A 22983-nucleotide genomic window follows, 5' to 3' on the forward strand; every position below is an offset into this window, starting at 1 on the left:
CCTCACCCACCCTTGTTCCTTCCAGCACCTTCTCCCTCACCCTCTTCTAACAACCTTTTCTGTTACACAAAAAGAAGGATCTTGTTGTTTCTAGAACTTCCAGTGCTCTCAGTCAGCGGTGCAGAAACCCCTGGGTTAGGGTGGGGTGGGGGTTCTCCACCCCGGCTGCACAGGAGCACCACTGAGGAAAATTGAAAACCAAAGTTGCCCTGGCCGCACCCCACTTTCACTGATGTGGAATCTTCTGGGGTTGCTGGCAAGCCACTGGGTAGTAGAAAAGCTCCCTGCCATTCTCTGTGCTGTTGGGGCTGAGAAGCACTGGTCTAGGGGACATCCTCCCCTCACTCGTCCGGGGTCTCTGCCGGCTCAGAAATTAGGAATGTCCACTCCCTTCCAGCACTGGGAGGGACTCCCTCTGTCACCTCCCTTCCACTCTGCCAAGGAGAAACTCCCCTTCCTGACGAGACAGAAAATGTCTTAAATCTTACTGACTGCATTTCTTGAGAGGTGAGCGAATGCATTCTCCCAATTCTCCTCGAATTTGGGACTTCTGGGAATCCAGCTAATGCACCCACTGAAATTCGTAAACCACATGATAGCTACCACCAAGGCTTTCCTCAGGCCACAGAGATGGGAGCCCCGTCTCTGATGGTCCCGTAAATGAAGGAGGCTTACTGGGGCCCCTACTGTTCCCCTCACCATGTGACGAGGAAGCTGCTAAAAGGCACAGCTGAGTCCAAGCAGAGAAAAAACCGCTGTGGACATGGCCAGGACTGTCTGCACCCACGATGCCTGGGAGCATCATGCAACCAGGGTGCTCTTTCTAATAACGTGTTCGGCCTTTCTGCGGGGTCTCTTTGGGCAAGAAATCGGCAACATGAAGCACACGGGTGTTTTGGAGCAGACTTCACCGGATGCTTCACCCTGAAGAAAGGACTCAGAACTTCACCAGTGACAGTGTCTGCACATCAGCTCATGGAGACTATAGCCCCTGGCTCTGGGCTCAGAAAAATTAGCCTCCGTAGGACGCTGCCAGGCACAGTGAGATTAGAGGCCCCAGAAAATCCCTCACATGTGGCCTCGGCCTCCATGAGCCCACATAGATGGGTGCCCCTTTCCAAGACAGCAGGAGGCATTACTGCACCGTGACTCTGGTTTGAGAACGGCACAAGATGCAGCAAGCGTGAGCCCTTCCCGGGGTGGAGGATGAGTGACGGCCCTTGCTCGAAAGAACACTCACTTGCTTTTGATCAACCTACGAATAATGGGGAAATGACGACCTTTCAGTGCTCCCAAAAGAGATACTGATTGTTGGGATCCGATGTCAACCCCAGGATCCCAACTTTTATCCCAAAAGCAACAAGAGAGGGAGAGGCACTCCCCACCCCACTGGGTCTGAAGATGCCCAGCTGCCCAGGGTAGCCCTCCATCCTCTCCCCAGGGCTGAGCCACATCAGCTCCAGGACACAGGAACACCCAGAAAATCCAAGATTTCACCATCAGGCAAAGGGCAGGAGTAGTATGGATTCACACATGGGCATTACCGGATGCTGTGCTTAATTAATATAAGGAAATAAAATCTCTTTTTGAGGGACACAATAAGGTGGGATCTAATCTAGACAGCAGGGCAACCCTAATTTGGGCAGAAAATACAGGATACCCAATTAAAATCTCAAGTTTGGATAAACAACAAAAAAAATTTTTAGTATAAGTATATCCCAAATATTGCATAGGATGTACTTATGATAAAAAAATTCTTTGTTGTTTGAAATTCAAATTTTGCTGAGCAGCCTGTATTTTTATGTGCTACATTTAGCAAAAGGAGGCAGGTCCCAAAGTGTCCAAACATGAGCAGAGCTCACCTGATGGCTTCTGCAATCCGGGTACTCTCCTTTCTCCTGTCACTGGACAACCGGCCAATTAGGTAGGAGTAATCTAGGCCGCTGCAGAATACGCTGCCCACTGCACTGAGAAGCAGCAGTTTGCTGTCGTCCGTGGCCGCGTTGCACAGCGCTCGCCGGACCTCCTTCATAATCTGCGGGCAGAGATGGATTTGTGGGGATGTTAAGTGTCTACCTATGAGCCAGGGGCCTTCAGACCTCAAGCCTGCCAGAGGCCTCACCCCTGAGGGCAGAGCCAAGTACATGTTCTCTTCCTGTGCAGGAAGTCTCCCCTGAATACAAGCCACATCCAGACCAAGCAAAGAAACACCAAAACCAGAGCCCCCCTGCAGCATCCCCGAAGCCGGCACAGAGTGCTAAGAAGGTGGCAGTGAGGTCACTGGCCACGGGCTGGGAAGCCTGGCTTGGAGCCGTGTAATCCCTGGTAAGTCTCTGCAAATCTTCTTCCAGCATTTACACGTTTGGCTCTTTTCAAAGGTGTGGGGAAAAAATTCCTATGAGCAGCCAGGTGAAGTATGTTAGCCTTCTCTAGGAGGCCAGGTTTAATTATACTCTTGCTTGTCCTTAATTCAACTAAGACTTCTGCATGGCTCGTAGGTGGCACGTGGGAAGAGGGCTGTGGCATCAGAACTCATAAAATTTTCAAGGTGCCAAGGAAGACAACCGTCAAACACAAATTCTGTATCCAGCTAAACTATCATTCAAAAGCAAGGGTAAAAATGAGGCCTTTTTCAGCAAAAGAATGTTTACCACTCTTAGACCCTCACTGGGAGAATTTAAAAAGGATGCACTTCAGAAAGAAGAAAACTATATTCAGAAAGAAAAGACTGACATGCAAGGAATAATAACAGCCAGCAAAGAAACATGGTGAATGTGTTGATAAATCAATATAAGAATGACTATAAAATCATCATACTGATATTGACCAACTGAGGGTGAGGGTTTGCACAAGGGTAGAACTGGAGTCCAGGCGATAATATTGTGTCTGATGAGAGAGGAATGACAACCACATGCCAAGGTTCTATGTCTGGGAGTGGTGGAGAGGCGATGATCACATTTAGGCTTCACTATGTGTTTGTAACTTAAGGATAACTTCTTAAAAGTACATGGATTACAATGAATGGGGAGGGGGGTAAAATAAAGAAAGCTCAATCACTCAATCCAACAGAAGTCAGGGAAGGAGGGAAAAATCAGTGCAGAAAAGGCATGGTAAGAGAAAACAAGGCATGCACTTGCCTGGGTGGAGCTGAGAGTCCAACTGGGGAGACAATAAGTGAACAGGCTTTTAAAGGATCATTGTTAATTTTTCATTAGGCATCATCATAGGGTACAATGGGAAAATATTGTGAGCGCCAGTTTTTTTTTAATTAGACTTTTTAAAGAACCCACTTATTAAGCCCTTGGAGGTGCCAGGGACTACATCGAGTAATTTCCACATATTTTACTCCAAACGATAATCCCATAGAGGAGGGAATGGGATGCTGATCTTGCAGGGAGAGCGAGGACAACTCAGAGAAGTGACATAAGTCACCCGAGGTCAGAAGCAAGAGGCAGAACCACGGTGAAAATCTCACCCCCAGACCCCTTCTCTTTCTACTACTCCATACTGTAGGATGATTTCAGTAAATGGGTGAATTTTCACGGACAAAAGTAGGGCTGGATGTCAATCTAAATAGAGAATCTCCCAGCTGGTGCTCTGTGAGGGTGGGAGAGTCATTCTCCATTCTAACTGGGTATAAGCCACAGATTTCCTTTGAACATCAAAAAAAGCGAATGGGCCACTATCTTGTGGGTCCTTTAAACCATCTGCCTCCAGAAATAGACATGCTCTGAACAATCCATGAACTCTATTTCTCTGAGAGGCAAATAAAAGAAAACCCTGCTGTAAAGATGCGAACTGGCATGCTACACATGACTCAAGAGAGTGGCCTCTCTCACCGAGGCCACATTTACTAGTCAATTAGTAAAGACAAAATCAAGCAAAACGGCCACCTCCTTTATGAATTAAGCGCCAAGTCGATCTGTGCTTCGTTCATGTGAGAAAAGTACAAACTATATGTTGTAATTTCAAGAATGCTATGTCTGGTTAGTATAGCTTTCCTTTTTCTTTCTCATGTTGATAATCCAATTTGGAGAGATGGCTGGAGGTTCTACCTCCTTGAAGGACCCCAAGTTGTACAACGCAACCGGTTTGCTTAAAGTGAAACATTCTAAAATGATTACTTCCTTTGCCTTCCCAAACAGGATACTCGGCACACATATAACTGCCTCTCGATGGTCCCTTGCTAGCCTGTAACAGAGCACTCCCCTCAGAGGCTCCCAGGGAATGCATCTGTAACAAATGGTCCAAGACTGCTACGCATTTTGAAGCCCCAAATACGTTCTTGAGATTGACTGCCCTCATTAGCTGCCACTTGCTCCAGATGTATCTGCTGGCGAAAGCACAATCCCCACTGCTACCCCCACCTTCTGATCTGCCATGCCTTGGGAGCAGATAACCAAATTCATCACAAGGGAGTCAAGGGCACCGGGGTGGCTCAGTCGGTTAAGCGGCTGACTCTTGATTTCAGCTCAGGCCATGACCTTGCGGTTTGTGGGTTTGAGCCCCACACTGGGCTCTGCATTGACAGCATGGAGCCTGCTTGGGATTTTCTCTTTCCCTCTGTCTCTGCCCCTCCCATGTGCATTCTCTGTCTCAAAATAAATACATAAACTTAAAAAAAAAAAGTGGGTCAAAAGGGGGGAGTAGACCAGAGCCCCACTCTCTACTTCATCTCTACTTGCTGAAATCAGTCACCCAGGGCCCATCTCAGCTGTGACCATCTTCATGAATGCTTTCCCACATATCCCTGACTAAATGCAAACTTTTCCTTCTCCTGACACCCCAAGTGTCTTAAATCCCCCCTAAGACACTTGTGACAAGCCCCCTTGTAGGATGTGAGCATCTTGGCCTCACCCTACCTCCTGCTTGATTTAAATCCCCGATAGGTGGCCCCGAAGATGGCCTTCAAGGATCCCCTCCACGGTAGTCACATGCTTGTGGCATCCCCTCCCCTTGAGGGTAGACTAGACCCGGTGACTCACGTCCAACCGTGAAATATAGCAAGAGTGATGGGATGTGCCTTTCAAGAGGAGACTGGGATACAAAAGGGCACAGCTTGTCTTGGCTATCCTGTTTTTCTCTCTCTCCTCTTGGAGCTCTTAATCTGGGGAAGCAAGGTGTCATGTCACGAGTTGCCATAGGGAGAGGCAAATCCATAGCCCATAGGAAGTAACCACATAACAGGGAACTGATGTCACTGGACAGTGACGACCTCAGACCTGCCATCAGCACTTGGGTGAGCTTACAAGTGGATCCGCCTCCACTGAGCCTTCAGCTGAGACCGCAGCCCCAGACAACATACCTTGACTGCAGGCTTTGACAGACCCTGAGCCAGAGGCATCCAGCTAAGCCACACCAGGATTCCTGACACACAGAAACTGTGAGATAATATTCGTTGTTTTAAGATGCTAAGTTTAGGGCAAATTGTTATACAGAGACAGATAACTAATATAATTCCTTAAAAGCGAAAACAGTCTTCTACTCATCTGTATAACCCTTGTAACACCTAGTCCAGAACCCTGCTTATAAACAAAACCTAGTTAGTGTTTACTGAATCGAATGAGTAGCACAGTATTTACCTCCTCAAGAAGTTTGCAGTGTAATGGGGGAACCAGACATTTAACAACCTACCACACAAATACATGTTCACTAACAACCGTAACGAGTTCCAGAGGGGAGGGGTGCATAGTGAGAGAAGGATATAACCTGGGCAGGGAGCTGGGTGGGGAGGGGTGGGGGTGGGGGGTCACTCCTGCAGACGTGGAGGCTGAGCTGAGACCTGAACGAAGTGTAAGGCCACTAGGCAAGGAGGAAGGGAAGGAGGCACAGGTATGTGCAAAGGCCCTGGTGCAGGTGTGAACACGAAGCAAGCCAGGCTGATTGGAGTGCAGGAGGAGGGAAGGAGGCTGTGTGGTGCAAGGCGAGGAGGGTCGCAGAGCTGGGCAGGTCGGAACACAGCGGCCTCACCAGGCCGCGGGAATCGTTCTGATTCTTAATCAGTGCAACTGGAAATCACAGATGCATCTGAAATGCAGGAGCACACATGTACATGTGCATGTGCACGTGCGTGTGTAGAAGGCGTGCCTTGATCAGATTTGCATTCACGGCAGATCACTCTGCCTGCCGTGCGGAGAACCGATTGCAGGGGAGGAAATATGAAAGAGCACACTTGTTAGCAGGTTACTGCAACCGTCCAGAACATATTGGTCAGGATGGAAACAGGGAGAAAAAAGCATGTTAGCGGGCCATTCAAGGATTAAAGCTAACAGGCCTTGGGGGCAGTATGGACGTGGTGGGTGTGATCCAGGGGTGTGAGCTGTGATTCCCGCGTGTCCACTGTGCCCCCGGGGATGGCGGTGGTGCGGCTCTCTGAGTCTGGGAGAACTGCAGAAAACCGGGAGCTGAGCGAAGGCTTGGGGTCGTCTCCCAAAGGGGGAGTAGATGAGCTTTTAATCACCAACACTTTGGGCAATCTATTTTGCTGGCTCTTTCCTGAAGGGGCATTTTCATTATCTTCCTGGTTCTTTGCAATATTACAGACAGGAGAAATATTACAACATACCCTCTAGCCTCAGAATCTAGTTAACACACCCAGTAATGTACGAATTTCTGCCCATGAGGCCAATCCGACCAACGTCCCACGTACAACCAGAAAAAGAAATTCAATCATGACATGCAGGGTGGCCTCACCCCAGCTGCTCCATGAATAAGTAAGGCTGGTCTGCTGGAGACCATTAAATCACCTCTGTTTCATTTTAACAACGATGGGAACATTTATTGAACGCTTCCTGTGTGCCAGGCATTCTGTGAGCCTCTTTGCAGACATGATCTCTAATCCCACAAGCAAGATATAGTATAACTTCTACAAATGAGGAAGCTCCAGAGAGGCAAGGTAACTTCCCAAGGTGAGATGGCGGAGGCAGGATGCAAGCCTAGTCTACTAGCCTCCGAAATCTATATTGCTCTAACACCGCCTGTTCGTTTCACTGGGATCTTTCTTTCAGGGCTACTTTACCCAGTTGGCCAGCTTATCTGTAGAGTCAATCCACTTTGGTTGTTGAGACAGCTGAAAATACCAGATCAATATTTTTTTCCGCTTTCCTCCTGTTCTGTTACTGACAGACACCAATTAGGAATGGAACCCCTAATTAACCAAGCCCGCGTCCCAGGAGCGGAGAACCTGTGCACCTGACATCAGCTGGATGCCACATGTCGTCCGTGGTGAGTAGGCAATGGTTAACACACAAAGCTGCTCCAAAGAGACAGAATGAACTGGGAGACTTCACATTTATTCGACTTGCGGAAGGAAAACGCTGTGCCTTTTAAAAGCATGCTTTTAAAATGTAGTGAAGTAGAAAAAAATCCAAGAAGAATTGGTCTCATGTGAATATTTCATGATGAGCTTAAAATAACAAGGTTTCCATGTGTATAAATATGGGAAGGGCAGCCTTCAGGGTAAACGACAGAGGTCTATACAGCAGAGAACCCTCAGGTGGTTCCTGAACGTGCAAGAGAGAGACCCCAAAACGCACCCATGCGGTTAAGCCTCTGTGTCTTTGCTGCTCCTACGGAAATCAGAGGGGGGAGGATATCGCAGGACAGGGAAAGGGGGGTGTGGACTTCGCCGTCTTCCGCAGGCCAGGCACTGGTCTGAGTGTAAGAAACAATACGGTGGCCGCAAGTAGCAAGGGTCCTGCTCCTTGAAGGTTACATTCCACTAAGCTGCATGATCCTAAGCCTGTCAAGGTCTCTAAACCTGCATCATCTTGTCTGTAAGGGGTGGGTCGTAACAACCCTACATCGGAAGGCTCCTGGATGAGGAAATGAGATAAAGAGCAAACACAGAGCATGAAGAGCCACGGGTAGCTGGTACTGTCACCGTTTTTGTTGTTGACCACTCTGCCACCCTGTCCCAGGTCAGTCTAGTTGGAGAGGGCTGCTTGGATTCATCTTTTCCCACATTTGCACCATCAAGAATCTCTTAAAAAAATACCCATCTTATTTCTTCATTGCTCCCCCCAAGTACCCACAGACAACATCTTAAATGGTGTTGTCTACGTAAGAGCATTAAGTATGCACTGTTTCCCCGTTCTGTTCACCTAAAATATAAGCCTCATTAGCATTAAGAAGGTAAGGTGGAAAAAAAGCAGGTAAAACGGACTTGATCAAAATTTTAAACATTGCACATCCCAGGACACCATCAAGAAAGAAACAAGACAACTCAGAGGATGAGAGCATCTTTTCAAACCCTACATCTGATAAAGGAGGCTTAAAACTCAATAATTAAAAACAGTTTTAAGAATAGGCAAAGGATGTGAAGACACATTTCTCCAAAGAAGACAAGTAGCCAATAAGCACACGAAAAGATGCCCACCATCGTTAGTCATCAGGAAAATGCAAATCAAAACCACGGTGACACTACCCAACACCCACTCGAACGGCTATAATAAAAAGGACAGATGATAACAAGTGTTGACGAGGAAGCAGAGAAATCAGAGCCCTCGCACACGGCCAGTGGGAATGTAAAATGGTACAGCCTCTGTGAGAAACAGCCTGGCAGTTCCTCAGAAAGTTACATCCAGAGTCACCACACGACCCAGTGGTTCCGTGACGAGGAGTATCTCCAAGAGCACTGAAAACATGTTCACACACACAAAAAAACCCGTGCACGAGTGTTCGTGGCAACAGGAGTCACAACGTAGTAGCCAAAAGTGGAACCAACACAAATGTCCATCACGGAATGACTAAGGGACAAAATGTGGCACACCCATACCATGGCAAAGTCATGACGTACTGACACGCGCTACAGCACGGATGAGACTTCACGCTCAGTGGAAGAAGCCAGTCACAGAGGACCACACGCCATACGATTCCATTTATGTAAAATGTCCGGAATTGGCAAATCCGTAGCAACAGAAAGGAGATTTGTGGTCACCGGGGACATGGCGAGGGAGAATGGGGAGGGGATGCTGGCGGACGGAGGGTTTCCTTTGGGGGTGTCGGGAATGCTCTGGAACCAGATCGTGGTGATGGTTGCATGACCTTGTGAACAGACTAAAAAAAACATGTGCATTTTAAAAGGGTGAAATTTATGGCACGTGGATTATATCTCAATTGAAAAAAAAAAACAAACAGCAAGAGAGCCGAGTGAACATAATTCCGTCCAAAGCAAAAAAAAATTTGACATGCCGCAAAGCCCAAGATATGGTATTTGGATTCTGGGGCTGCCCTCTGACTGTGTGACCCTGACTCATTTTCTGAATCTCTCTCTGAATATCTCTGATTCTTTCTGAATCTCTCTCTGATCTCTGCTGAGATCTTCATCTATAAAATGGGATAGGATCACTACCCGGACACAAAGATCAAATGGGTAATGTAGGTGAAGTGATGAGCGCATTGTGCCCCCCAGTCAAGTTTGTGTGTGGGACACAAGAGGAAGCCAGAGCCCCGTTCTGAACAAGAAGCCCTCTCCAGCCTGACCCTCCCCTCTGGTCCCCTGTCTCTCACCTCAGGGGTCAGCGCGTTGTTGTCCGAGGTCTGGCTGGACAGCAGGATGTGTGTGAACCCCTCTTCCTTCCGCACGACAATGTCCCGAAACCTACAGTTGCTTTCGTTCTGGCGGACGCTGTACCTGAGCCTCTTGTCAAAGACATAGTCCTTCTCTGCTTCCAGCTTCCTCTTCACGGGGCTGTGCAAGTTTAATCCCCCGTTGGTCAGAGCAGAGCCTTCCAAAATCAGACAAAAAAAGTGAGAAACCAACATAGGAGCAATCACACCAGAGCGTGATCACAGAACGTTCAGATTCTCACAGAAAGGGTTGGAGGTGGCTGGGACCCCCCCATTCACCCTCCTCTGTCCTTGGGTGGAGAATGGCCCAGGGCTTAACTGCCACAGCTCCAAGTTTGAACTAAGAGAGAGAGCTCTGTGGAGGGCCTGATATGATCTTTGATAGCCTGTGAGCCTCAGCTTCTGTTCCGAGGCCTTCGGCAACAAGGAACCCTCTACTTTGAAATCTGATGGCTGAAAAACAAAACAAACAAAACAAAAAAAAAACAAAAAAAACAAAAAAAACACCCTGCAGTTTTATTCGTAATTACCAAACACTGGAAGCAACCATCTGTCTTTTAACTAGGTGAATGGATAAACAAAACGGCACGTTTGTATAAGGGAATATTACTCAGCAATGAAAAGAAAATTAGTTACCAAGCCATGAAAATACACAAATGAATCTTAAACACAGAATGCAAAAGGCCAGTGAGAAGGGTTGTGCATTGCATGATTCCAATTACATGACATTCTAGAAAAGGCAAAAGCAGAGAATCAGGCAAGAGATGTGTGGTTACCAGGATCAGGTGGAATCAGAGCAGGTGGAACAATGAAACACAGGGGATTTCTGAGGGTGGGGAAGCTATTCTCTAGGATACCCTGATGGTGAATGCGGGACATTAAGCATCTGTCAAAACCCAAAGAACTTTGCAGCACAGACAGTTAGGCTTAAAGTATGCATTTAAAATAAATACGTTTACGAGACTGGCGGGATCCAAGGAGGGAATACAGAAATGTGATCAAAGAATCTGACTGTATGACAAATGCATGAAAGAAACAACCTCGGGGCGCCTGGGTGGCTCAGTTGGTTGGGCATCCGACTTTGGCTCAGGTCATGATCTCGCGGTCCGTGGGTTCAAGCCCTGCATCGGGCTCTGTGCTGACAGCTCAGAGCCTGGAGCCTGCTTCGGATTCTGTGCCTCCCTCTCTCTCTATGCTCCTCCCCCACTCATGCTCTGTCTCTGTCTCTCTCTGTGTCTCTCTCTCTCAAAACTAAACATTAAAAAAAAAGAAAGAAAAGAAACAATCTCACTGAAGGGGGCAGGAGTGCCTCAGCACCTCAGAAACTCTGGGAATGACTGGAGTCTGTAAAAACTAAAGGCAAAACAGCCTGCTAGAGAAATGCTGTACTGTAGTTGGCAAAGCCGATTCCTAAGGAGGTGGAGGAGTGTTCAGAATTCTGATACCGTTACCCAGGCATGCTGGAACTGGACAATTCAGTAAATGGATGGCAGATGGTAGGATCCACACGTCCGACCGCCTGGAGTATAAGGTTATAGATAGATGAGGGGCGGGGTCTAGAACGATCCATGGGATAGTGGATTCAGAGTGGAAGGCATCACGCTTAGCTCAATACTGGTATAGACAGTTACATTGATAGTTACAGGTATGTGTGCGTACAAAGGTTAGTAGACGTGCGTGTATGTCCTTGCTCTGTCAGTGGAGAGGGCCCGGAACCAGTGACATCCCAACAGCAGTGGGCACACCTAGGGCCCAGATGGTGGTCTCTGATGCAATTCTCAACAAAAGGAACCAGGACTCCCTGGAGAAATGGCTGACTCCAGGCCTGGGGCAGGAAACACATGAGATAAGCTTGTAGTGGCTGAAAAGGAATGAAGTAGCAAAAAATAAAATAAAAAATAAAAAAATAACCTCCCCAACGATGAGGCATGTGGGGAGTCGATCCAAAGAGCTCCCAACGGCCAACGATGCACCAACTTGAGTCACACAACAAAGGAGTATTTGCATTCTAACCAGAAGCACAAAATCAATATCCAGGAGTCCATAATGTCGTTAGTAAATCATTAAATTAATAAATAAATGGGAGAGAAGAGGCGAGTCTCCCAGGCACAAGAATTCCCAACAGTTTACGGAGACTCTCTGCCCACGGGGAGGTGGAGCCTGAGTGCCCACTCTATAGGCGCGGGTTGTGCCCCGTGACTTCCTTCCACACGGCACAGCGTGGAAAGTTTGGGGTCGGGAGCAGTAGCTGAACAGTGGGGACACCTGACTGGGGCAGATGGAGAAGTCAAAGTGTCCCCCACCACCAGGTGACAAAGACCAACATCCACCGCGATGAGTTAACGGCGACGGCGTGTGCCCTCACGACGTGTGCGGTCTTCCTCCCCCAAACCCACGACTCCGGTCTAGGCAGGAGTAAAAGATCGCACAAATCCAAATTGAGGGGCACTGTACAGAATACTGAATCAGTATGCTTCAAAACTGTCAAGGTCATCAAAAACCAGGAATGTCGGAGAAACTGTCACAGCCCGGAGGAACCTAAGGAAACACGACAATCCCAAGAAGGGTTTCTGGAACAGATGTTAAGCAACAACTGCGGAAAGTCGAATAAAGCATGGACTTCGGTTGATAACAATGCATTGTTACTGGTTCGTCACTGTAGCAAATGCGTCACTAATGTAAGACGTTGGGAGGAAGCAGAGTGTGGTGTGTAGACGAACTCTCTGTATTATTGTCCCAATATCTCCGTAAATCTAAAGCGGTTTTAAAAGTTTTCCTTTATTTTAAAATTATGTTAGTAACAAAAAATTTATAAAACCCCACAAAACAGTTCTCAGGCAATTCTGATAGACAGGCAGGTTTGAGAAGCCGGGCCAGTGGCTCTTACGCTTAAACATACGTCAGGAGCACCTGAAGAACTGTTAAAAATCCACCTGCTGGGCCCATCCCAAACTGCCACCACTGCTTCAACATCCAGGCTTTGAAAACCAGGGTCCAGACAACCCAGGGGGTCGTCCATCACCAGGCGCCTCCCTGATGTCGAGTGAGCCCCATGCTTGAACGCTGGCGAAGGTCTGAAAATCGTGCGGAGTGTCACCATTTCTGCCCGGGGTGGTGGGTGACTGACCCACGTAGGATGGGCTGCAGTGGTGTAGGAGGAGGGGCACAAGGAGACACACAGAGGGACTTACTACGTGTGGACCATTGTTGGAACCTTTTTTGGCAGGGATGCTGGAACGCGACCGGAAGCTGGCCCCCACCCTCAGAAAACGACTGCATGGACAGAGCGAACATGCCTTTTGCTGACCCTCCAAGAGCAGGTTATGAGTATTACAAGAGAGAACATATCTGGGGCGCCTGGGTGGCTCAGTCGGTTAAGCATTCAACTCTTGGTTTTGGTCCAGGTCATGATCTGACAGTTTCCTGAGTTCGAGCCTGCTTGGGATTCTCTCGCTTTCCCTCTCTCTCTGCCCCTTCCCCCACTCACGCTGTCTCTGTCTCTGTCAAAATAAATAAATAAACTTTAAAAAACTGTTTTAATAAAATAAATAAATTTTTTTTAAAAAAGAGAGAATATATTTAAAGGACCCGGTATATAATAAGCAATGAATAGATGGTGGCTCTTACTTGCTTTATAGTCATTATCACCCTGCTCAGCACGAAAGTATTCCGGTAATATTTTCTGCATGAACCCTGTCTCTCCAACAATACTGCAAGGGTCTTAAGGGCACGATGCTGGCACACACAGCACAGCCCAGCCTACTACCTGTGCACCAAGAAGTCTACAGGACTTGTTCCTTGGCCCCTGGAGTCTTGGGTCACCCTATGGATGGACTCACATCCTTACTTAGGTGGGTCTCGGGATCTCAAGAACCAAGGCCAAGGCAGGGAGCAGAAACGGTTCCCTGGACCCCTCCTTCCGCCTGCTGGGTCCCTATCGAGGTGAGCGATCAGCCACAAAGGGGCACAGAAGCAGCAGGCCCGTGTTGTCCCACAGCTTCCTTGAAGCCTCCTCCTTTTGTACTTTTCTGTTACTCAAGGCAACCGGGCTTCGTCAAGCCCCGCGATGCAGGTGAAACGACTCCATGAACTCCGGAAAGTAAACGTGAGCATTTAATTAAAAGGCGGGTGTAGAGGGAGCTGTTTCTTCAGGGTTAACCTCAAAATCTTCAGCTCCCCACCAGAGCTTCCTAATTGGAGCTGGCCCTGGTTTCTGTAGAGCCCAGGCAGATCGTGTGCCACGGGCACAGGGCCCGTGCCACGGCCCTGCTGGCGGATATTAGCACGTCGCAGAAGTGGCTCTCAGAGGACACTGGTTCCCGCCGGTGACAAGTCAGAAGCTCCGGGGACCTTGCATGTCAGCGCCTTCCAGAGCTGGGAGAGGTTTGACCCGAGTCCTCCTGTCCCCCAACCAGGTCAAGGCGCTAATTTACAATTCTATTAGAGAGGAGGAGATGGGGTTTACCTTTTGTGAGCAGCTCTATGTGAGGTCTCAGCAGTCCTAGGTAAAGTGCCATTCTGTGTCCGTTTTGCAGGTAAGGAAAAGTGAGTAACTTTGCAGGAAGCCACAAAACTTTTACATGGTAGAGCCAGGATTGGAGCCCAGCTCTCCCTCATTGTATTTATTCACCCTGACCTCACAGACTTTGCTTCGTGTCCAGGAGATGAAAAGGAAACCAGCAAACTATTACCTAAATAAAATAGTGACAGATGGGAAAATACAGGAGACAAGATGGAAATTAATAGGGGCAGGGGCCTCTGAATTCAACGCCCATGGCCTCTCTGCATGGCCGTCTGCACAGGAAAAACCAACCCCCAAAAGACCATCTGACCAAATAAACTATAAAACGTTCTGAAGAAAACAGACCTGTTTATCCTCTGTCAGGACCCTGGGCTCAGACCTCTGTTGGTGACTCGGAAGGTGCACCATCTCTGGGCCAAAACAAGGAGAAGAGCCCCCCGCCCCCCCACCCCCACCCCAGGGCCTGAATTCACATGGAACCTGAGTGGCTAACATGGCCCTGCATTTTCGGAGATGCAGAGGACAGTTGCGCCCCAGAGCCCCTCGGACTCTGCCCTCAAAGCGTCTCCCCTTCAGGGGCATCACACTTCCCAAGCCTGGCAGGCGGACCAGCAAGACACCGGGGGAAACACAACATGCCCGAAGCATGGACACCCCAGCCTGTGTTTGGTACCTGCCAGACAGAAGCTAAGAAGCCACGTGAGCTCCTGAGCACGAGTCTCCTTGATGATAACATGAGGTTCACAGCACCTGCTTTTCGAGGTTGGGTTTTTTTTTTTAGTTTATTTATTTATTTTTTTGGGGGGGGTGGGGTGCACATGTGTGAGCCGAGGAGGGGTACAGAGAGAGGGAGAGAGACAATCTCGAGCAGCCTCTGTGCTGTGAGTGCAGACTCGGGGCTCAAGCCCACGGACGGTGAGATCGTGACGTGAGCCTAGATCAAAGGTCGAGCGCTTAACCGACCGAGCCACCCAGGCGCCCCGGGTTGTTCTGGGTTCAGCTGAAGAACTAATATGGGGTTAGCAAGTGCCCGGCTCACCCTAGGCACGTCACAGATGTTAGCGGAAGGACCCCAAGTCGTTGCAAAAAAGAGGCATGAACTGGTGAGTCCTCCCGGCCATGTCCTCCCAGCCCCTAAGGCTAAGGCACAAACCCAGGAGGTGGCATTCCAGGCACAGAGCAGACTGTGAACCCATAAGTCAGGGTGAAACCCAATAAAGGGCCAGCGTATACACCCCACACTCCCTCTCATGAGCTGCGAGGCTGGGTGGCTCACTCACCCACTCCGGGCCCCCTTTCCCCCCTGTGGACTGGGAAAAAAACATTCCTGCCTCACGGGACTGTCGCCCATGAAAGGAAGTGATGTCAGCTGCATTCCTGGGACATAGGACAGTTTCCTTCCTTCTTTTCCCTTCAAACCTTCCCACATTCCTTCCTTCAGACTAAGCACAAAGGAGTATTTGACGTGAAGAAGTTTCCATAAAATCACGCCCTGACACAGCCCCTCTGCTCCAAGCACGCGGAAGTGGCAGATAAATACTGGACTCACAAACAAGATAATCATCTCTGTGCGTGACAGGCAGAATGTCAACACAAAGCACTACGTGGGGCCGGGAGCGCCGGGCAGGAAGCACACTCGAGGACGGCACACACCAGGGTCCCACGCGAGACGGGAGAAGGGACCCAGGCCCACGGCCGGATGCCAGGGGGTGGCATGAGGTCCCCTCCGTGAAGGCAGAACAGCAGCAACACGACCACGTCCACGACCACGGCTCTGTCGGCAGCTCTGGGCCAGGTAGAGGCAAACACCAACTGTTACAGGGGTGCAGGGGGAGAGAAAGCAAAGAAAAACAAAACAAAAACCCCCCTCTTGGAACGAGCCCATTCACCAGAATCCCCAAACCTGAAGACATGCTTAGAAACCTTGCCAACAATATCAACGCTTGTGACATAAATTGCTCCGAAGAAGATGAAATGAGTATCAAGGAATGATGTGACAAGGACTTTAAAACAGGAATGCCTCAAATATTCAAAGTGACAGGTGCAAGGAAAAAAAAAACAAAAACAAAAACACATTCATTGACAATAAACAAGAAATTCTCAGACAAAAGCAGACAGAAAAAACAAAAAGGTAAAGAACAAATGAAAAAGTAAACAGCTAACGGGAGAAAAGTATTTCCATATCACAGATAGAAAGCTAAGATTCCACGCTGTAAGAAGTTTTATTTACGTATTTTTTAAATTAAAAAAAAATTTTAAGTTTATTTTTGAAAGAGAGACGGAGAGAAGGGGAGGGAGAGAGACAGAGACAGAGAGAAACCCAAGCAGGCTCTACACTTTTAGCACAGAGCCTGACATGGGGCTCGAAGTCATAAACCATGAGATCATGACCTGAGCTGAAATCAACAGCAGGTTGCTTAACCAACGGAGTCACCCATGTGCCCCCCCTCCATAAGAAGTTTCACAGGCTGGAGACAGAAGCCCTCAAATTCCTCCTTTAGTAAAGACAGAAGATATGGGCGGGGATTCACAAATATTACATGAAAATGGCCCTTAAACATAAGACCTCAACTTCCTTTAATAATGCAAATTAAAACCCGTACTAATGGAGTAAAAATTAAAACTATATGGAGATGCCATTTCTCAGCCACCTGCTTGGCAAAAGTTCAAAATCCTAACACCACATTCTGCCAGAGAGGATGTGAGGAGTTGGGCACTCTCTTAATTGTGGGTAGGAGGCAAAATGGCACAACAGTGATAGGAGGGAATTTGGCAACACGTGACAAAACTATTTATGCGCTTACTCTCAACCCACCAATCCAATTCTAGAAATGTGACACGAACATACACCTCTAACAACACAAAAATATATGTTTAAGGTGACTCCTTACAGCACTATTTGCAATTTCAAAATGTTGGAAACTATCTAAATAATATCCAAGCAGAGATTGGAGAAGTAAACTAGGGTGCAACCACACAATGGAATACTACACAGCTGTAAACAAAAAAAAAAAACGAACGAGCTCTTTCTCCATGAACTAATAGGACATAGTTTCCAAAATATATCTTCACATGGAGAAAGACAAGGTACAAAAGTACTTTACCTTTAGTGTAAGAAAAAAGGGGAGGGGTGCCAGGGTGGCACACTCATTTGAGTGTCTGACTCTTGACTTCAGCTTAGACCATGATCTCACAGTTCATGAGTTCAAACCCCCTGTCGGCTCTGCAATGACAGTGTGGAGCCAGCTTGGGATTCTCTCTCTCCCACTCTCTCTCTGCCCCTCCTGTGCTCATGTTCTCTCAAACAAATAAACTTTAAAAAGGAGAAGAAAGGGGAAATGCATAAATCTGATTTTTTTTTCAAAAAGAAATACAGGAGGAATAAACCAGGAGACAATGAAACTGGTTACCCAAGCACAAGTGGTTGGCAGAGAGAAGAGAAGAAGGGGTAAAGGAGGGCTGACACTTCTCTGAGTGTGTCTTTTTAAGTCCCAGAAATATATTAAAGCACGTCAAGAAAATAAAATCAATAAGGATGAAGAAAAAGAAACTGAACATAAATCAAAAGAAAGGAATTTAATCATATTTCAAATGAATAACATAGGTACACAGGGGGAGAATAGAGAGCCAATATGAATGACTTTTGAATGCAATATTACGACTTATATACAAACAAACCTTGAACTCTCCTTAGTTTGTTGGTTTGCATAGTGGTAAGGGTGGATCAGTTCCAAAACTATTTTATAGGCAGTCTAGGGTTGAGCAAACAAGTAAATGCGTGATGTTGTGGACAGACAGCGTTCTCTCGATGAAAGAAGGGTCAAAAGAATATGAAATGGGGGAAGGCGAGGAAGAATTCAGTGGGATTAGAATGCAAGAAACTTGGGGAATAATAGGAAAACTTGGAATGTGGATCATAGATTAAAGTATTGTATCGATGTTAAATTTCTGAAATTCACAACTGTACTGTGTTGACTTAAGAGAATATCCTTTTTCTTAGAAAATACCCATACTGGGGCACCTGGGTGGCTCAGTCGTTTGGGCGTCCAACTTCAGCTCAGGTCATAATCTCACGGCTTGTGAGTTCGGGCCCCATGTAGGGCTCTGTGCTTACAGCTCAGAGCCTGGAGCCTGCTTCGGATTCTGTGTGTGTGTGTCTCTCTCTGCCCCTCCCCTACTCATGCTCTGTCTCTCTCTGTCTCTCAAAAATAAATAAACATAAACAAAATTTTTTTAAAGAAAAAAAGATTACTATGGGGGGCATGATGTATGTAATCCATACTCAAATAGTTCAGAAAAAGAACAATAATCTATATAAAATTTGTATAATCATTTATCATAACTTATGAGTATATATGTATGTGAGTCTATATCTAAACATATACATATATGTACATAAACATATGTACCAAGAGAGGGAAAACATGGTAAAATATTAAAAAACCTGATGAACTGAGGGGCGCCTGGGTGGCTCAGTCGGTTGATGACTGACTTCAGTTCAGGTCACAATCTCACGGTTTGTGAGTTCGAGCCCCGCGTCAGGCTCTGTGCTGACAAGCTCAGAGCCTGGAGCCTACTTCAGATTCTGTGTCTCCCTCTCTCTCTGCCACTCCCCCACTCATGCTCTGTCTCTCTCTGTCTCAGAAATAAATAAACATTAAAACATTTTTGAAAAAAAATAAAAGCCTGATGAATTGAAAAGAGCTTCTTTACAATGCTTTCTGTAAACTTTAAATTACTTCATTACTTTATTACTTTATTACTTTATTACTTTATTACTTTATTACTTTATTTATTTATTTATTTATTTATTTATTTATTTATTTAAGAGAGAGAGAGAGAGAGAGACAAAGCATGCAAGTTGTAGGGAGGGGTAAAGGGAGGGGGAGAGAGTCTCTTAAGCAGGCTCCACACCCAGCACAGAGCCCAATGAGGGGCTCGATCCCACGACTCAGGGATCATGACCTGAGCCAAAATCAAGAGTCTGATGCTCAAATGATTGAGCCACCCAGCCGCCCTTGTAAGCTTCAAATTACTTTAAAACAAAAAGTTAAATACACATTTAAAAACAAATATCCTGCAAGTAAGAATCAAACTAAAATTCCATACATGGGGTAACTGTAAGAAAAGAATATTTGAGGAGCACCTGAGTGGCTCAGTCGGTTAAGCATCCAACTCTTGATTTCAGCTCAGGTCATGATCTCACGATTGTGAGATCAAGTTCCATGCTGGGCTCTGCGCTGAGTGTGTAGCCTGCAGCCTGCGTTAGATTCTATCTCTCCCTCTCTCTCTGCCACCCCCCACCACTCATGCGTATACTCTCTCTCGCTCTCAAAATAAATAAACATTTAAGAAAAAGAGTATTTGAAGAGACAATAGCTGAGTGTTTTCTAGAACTTTAAAAAGAATTCAAGTTCTTAGTTTGAAAGAGCACTCTGGTTATTAAGCAAGATAAAGAGACAAATGACAATGAAACTGCAGAATGTCATGGGTAAAGATCTTAAAATGCAGCCTAGAGGAAAAAAACCCACATTATCAAAAAGGGTTGACAGACTGATAGCAACAGCGATAACACTAGCCTGGAAAGAAAAAGGAACTTTACCAATGGAATGCTAAGAATACAATGTCAACCAAGAACTTTATACCCAGCTAAAACAACATTTAAAGGCCTGAGTAAATGGGCATTTTCAGATATCCCACTGCTAACAGCATTTATATATCAGAGTCTGGAGGAACTATAAAGAGAAACTTCACCATATAAAACAGTTAATTCAAAGGGAGACATAGGACACAAGAAACAAAGTTAGCCTTAAAAAATTTCAATAAATGTGATGACTGGCTATAAAAATAATAAACATAATCTTTGGTGTTTAATAACATGGGGTGCACAAAACAAAAAACAAGATGTCCAATGAGAATTTAAAGCCAATTAGTGTCCTCCTTGCTATATTCACTAGGAGGACATCATATTTGTTTGAAAAAAACTTCATAGTTGAGCAAAATAAAAGAAAAAACCAAATATATATTAGTAATCACATTAATCTGAGAGAAGATTAGATTAATATATTAAAAGATAGGGATAATCAGATGAAATAAAAGATGAAAGAATCCGGGTGTGTGAAGGATTCCCTAGGGAGGGACCCTTCAAGCCAGAAAAGGTCATCTTAGCTCAGCTACAGGGAGAAGGAAACCTGGCCAATCAACCGAGAAACGGAGGAACGACTCTGAAAGTACCAAGAAATGGCATGCGGTTGTCAATGTGCAGGAGGAAAGAAAGATGTGTCAGGAAATGCCCTACAGTTTGCAAGATACAGAAAGAAAAACAGAAAAACACAGAACCTGCCCTGGGACGGGGGAAGGCAGAGGCAAAGGGCTGGAGGGGGCCACAGAGGACTGGACGGATGAGGGATGGACCGCAGGAGACTTGTACCATATAGGATCGGTTTTCAGGAAACATAGCCAGGCCAGGCAGGACTCAGGGTCTTTGCCCAATTTCCACACCAAGACCATGTCAAACCTCAGGCACAAAAGAGCACCAGGCTTCCTCTGGACAGGGAAGAAGGAAGGGGCAGTTTAGACAGATCACAGAGGATGCTACCGCCAACTGAGGGATGTACTGTCCATGCTGCTTCCACACTTAACGTCTTTCACAGAAACTCAGGCAGCTCTTTGGTTATCATGGACAGTGGGGTTAGGAGAGATCTACACCTGCCCAGAACAAACCAAAATGGAGACTTCAGAGTCAGGAAGCTTCATCCTCAATCCTTTCTCTCAATGGCTCACCATATGCAATACCTATATTTTGTCGGGGGCTTACTATGTGATTCACGTAGCTTCCCTCATCCAATTCTAACAACAGCCCTGTAAAGCATTATTTTACCCCTATTTTACAGAAGAGAAAACCAAAAGCCAAGGTCACTGTGCCATCAGGAAGTTCCAGGATAGGGTTTAACCTCCAGCATCTTGATTTCAAACTTGACACTTAATTCAAGCACCAAGACTCAAACCTAACACTAGTCTTGGGCCCTCCCGCTGGTGTTGGCTCTGCTTTTCTTCCAAAGAGCTCAGTCTTTGCTCAACAATGCAGGAAGGAAAATTTGGACACGACACCTGGTGTCGTGTGTCATGTGATGCTGTTCCCAAGCCAAGCTCATTTTGCTGGATTGTCATCATCTGTACACTTGCCTGATGCCCCCACTGAACTCTTTGGGGATGAGTCTGAGAGCTGCTCACCTCTGTGGCTAGAAGACGGAGCCCAGTGCCTGGTACACAGCAACGGCTCTGCAGAGCATTCGTTGGTGAAACGAATGAGTGACAAACAAATGGAGCAACCCCATCATGCTACGTGCCAACCTCATAATTAACGCTTCTGACGTTGGGACGCATTCAGTATTCATTGCTCAATGTGTTGGTCACGCTCCCACACCTGTGTATTAGTCCCGTGCAGAAAAACATTTGTTTTCTGAAATCAGGTTGATCTCACACCTAGATGACTCATATCCCACCTAGGCCTTCTGCCTCACCGCAGCCGAGCGAGATCTCACTTCTGAGACGCCCAGAAAAAGAGAGCAGTGTGAGTGCTATGAATGTTCCTTCCCTTGCACAGAAAGTAGTAACACCATTCACGGTCGGAGCCATCAGCACACAGAAGGAAGAGGTGGAGACACCGGAGCCCTTCTCTGTACTGGAAGGCCCAACTGCTGAAGGTCTCGCCCCTCTCAATGCGGCTCTGCTCTTACCTGCTTGGGAATTCTTCCAGGGAAGCTCCCCCTCTTCTTGTGGCTGTTTGTACATCCTTCTTTTCTTTTCTTTTTTTTTTTTACAGCCTTTCTTTACTCTACCTTCCACCGTCCATTTGGCACGTAATTAGTGAGTGCCTATGGCGTGCCTGGCACCTGGGACACACTGATGGGCAAAACCAGACAGGGATCCCACATTCTATGTTGTCTAACAGAACATCCTGCAACGACGGACATGTTCTATATCTGCACTGCCCAACACAGTAGTCAATAGTCGCATATGGCTATTGAAACTTTAAAATTTTTGTTTAATTTCAATTCACTGAAATCTAAACACGTGACCCATAGCCACCATATTGGACAGTGCAGGTAACCATGCTGCAGCATAATTATCTTGCTCACCTTGGGAATCCTAACATACCTTTTCTCCCATGTCTGACTCCCTCCTCACCCTCAGCCAGATTCATAAGGACAAGGGCCGTGTTGGTCATTCTTTTTTTTTTTAATTAAAAAAAATTTTTATGTTTATGTTTATTTTTTATGTTTATTTTTTATGTAAGTATACACACACACACACACACACATATGGAGAGAGAGAGAGAGAGAGAGAGAGAGAGAAAGGAGCAGAGAGAGAGAGGGAGACATAGAATCCAAAGCAAGCTCCAGGCTCTGAGCTGTCAGCACAGAGCCCGACGTGGGGCTTGAACTCATCAAGTGTGAGACAATCACTCTTAAATCTCCAGAACCAGTGCGCCCAACACACAGAAGTGCCTCAGTCATTGCTAAACCAGTGAACGAGTGGATAACTGAGTAAGTGCTACACATACAATGGAAGTCCTATAGAAGTTTCTGTCCCCTGATGGAAGGAGAGACTGGGCACCAAAGGCTGGAGAGCAGGGTAGGGATGGTGCTGCTGGCCTCACAGGAAGATGCAAGCCTGGGCATGGCCCTTCCTGCCCATCCTTCCCACTGCTCCAGTCTCCGTCAGCAGTTCCAGAGAGAGAAGGGAGGGCTGGGACCACCTTAAGGGCAGTTCACACCGGAGCACAGCACTGCTGTCTACCATGCACTGTGTGCAGGCACTGAGAGGACACATCAGTTCCACAGTTAAGCAAAGCCACCTCTTCGTTGACTGCAGGATCAGGGTTTTCC

At 46.8% G+C, this 22983-nt stretch overlaps 1 protein-coding gene across 1 annotated transcript in view; it reads right to left on the reverse strand.

The window, feature by feature from the left end:
* CDYL2 (chromodomain Y like 2) overlaps positions 1–22983 on the reverse strand; it is a 168493-nt gene that overhangs the window by 17892 nt on the left and 127618 nt on the right. Inside the window, exons 3-4 of the mRNA XM_047078806.1 lie at positions 9511–9728; positions 1863–2035 (exon numbers count right to left, since the gene is read on the reverse strand). Of these exons, the coding sequence (XP_046934762.1) occupies positions 1863–2035; positions 9511–9728 (391 nt within the window). The remainder of the gene's footprint in view (positions 1–1862; positions 2036–9510; positions 9729–22983) is intronic.

The sequence above is a fragment of the Lynx rufus genome, unplaced genomic scaffold, assembly GCF_022079265.1.
Source record: "Lynx rufus isolate CCGP_SWC_20201006 ecotype Redwood Valley unplaced genomic scaffold, mLynRuf1.p SCAF_16, whole genome shotgun sequence".
In the NCBI taxonomy this organism is placed as follows: domain Eukaryota; kingdom Metazoa; phylum Chordata; class Mammalia; order Carnivora; family Felidae; genus Lynx; species Lynx rufus.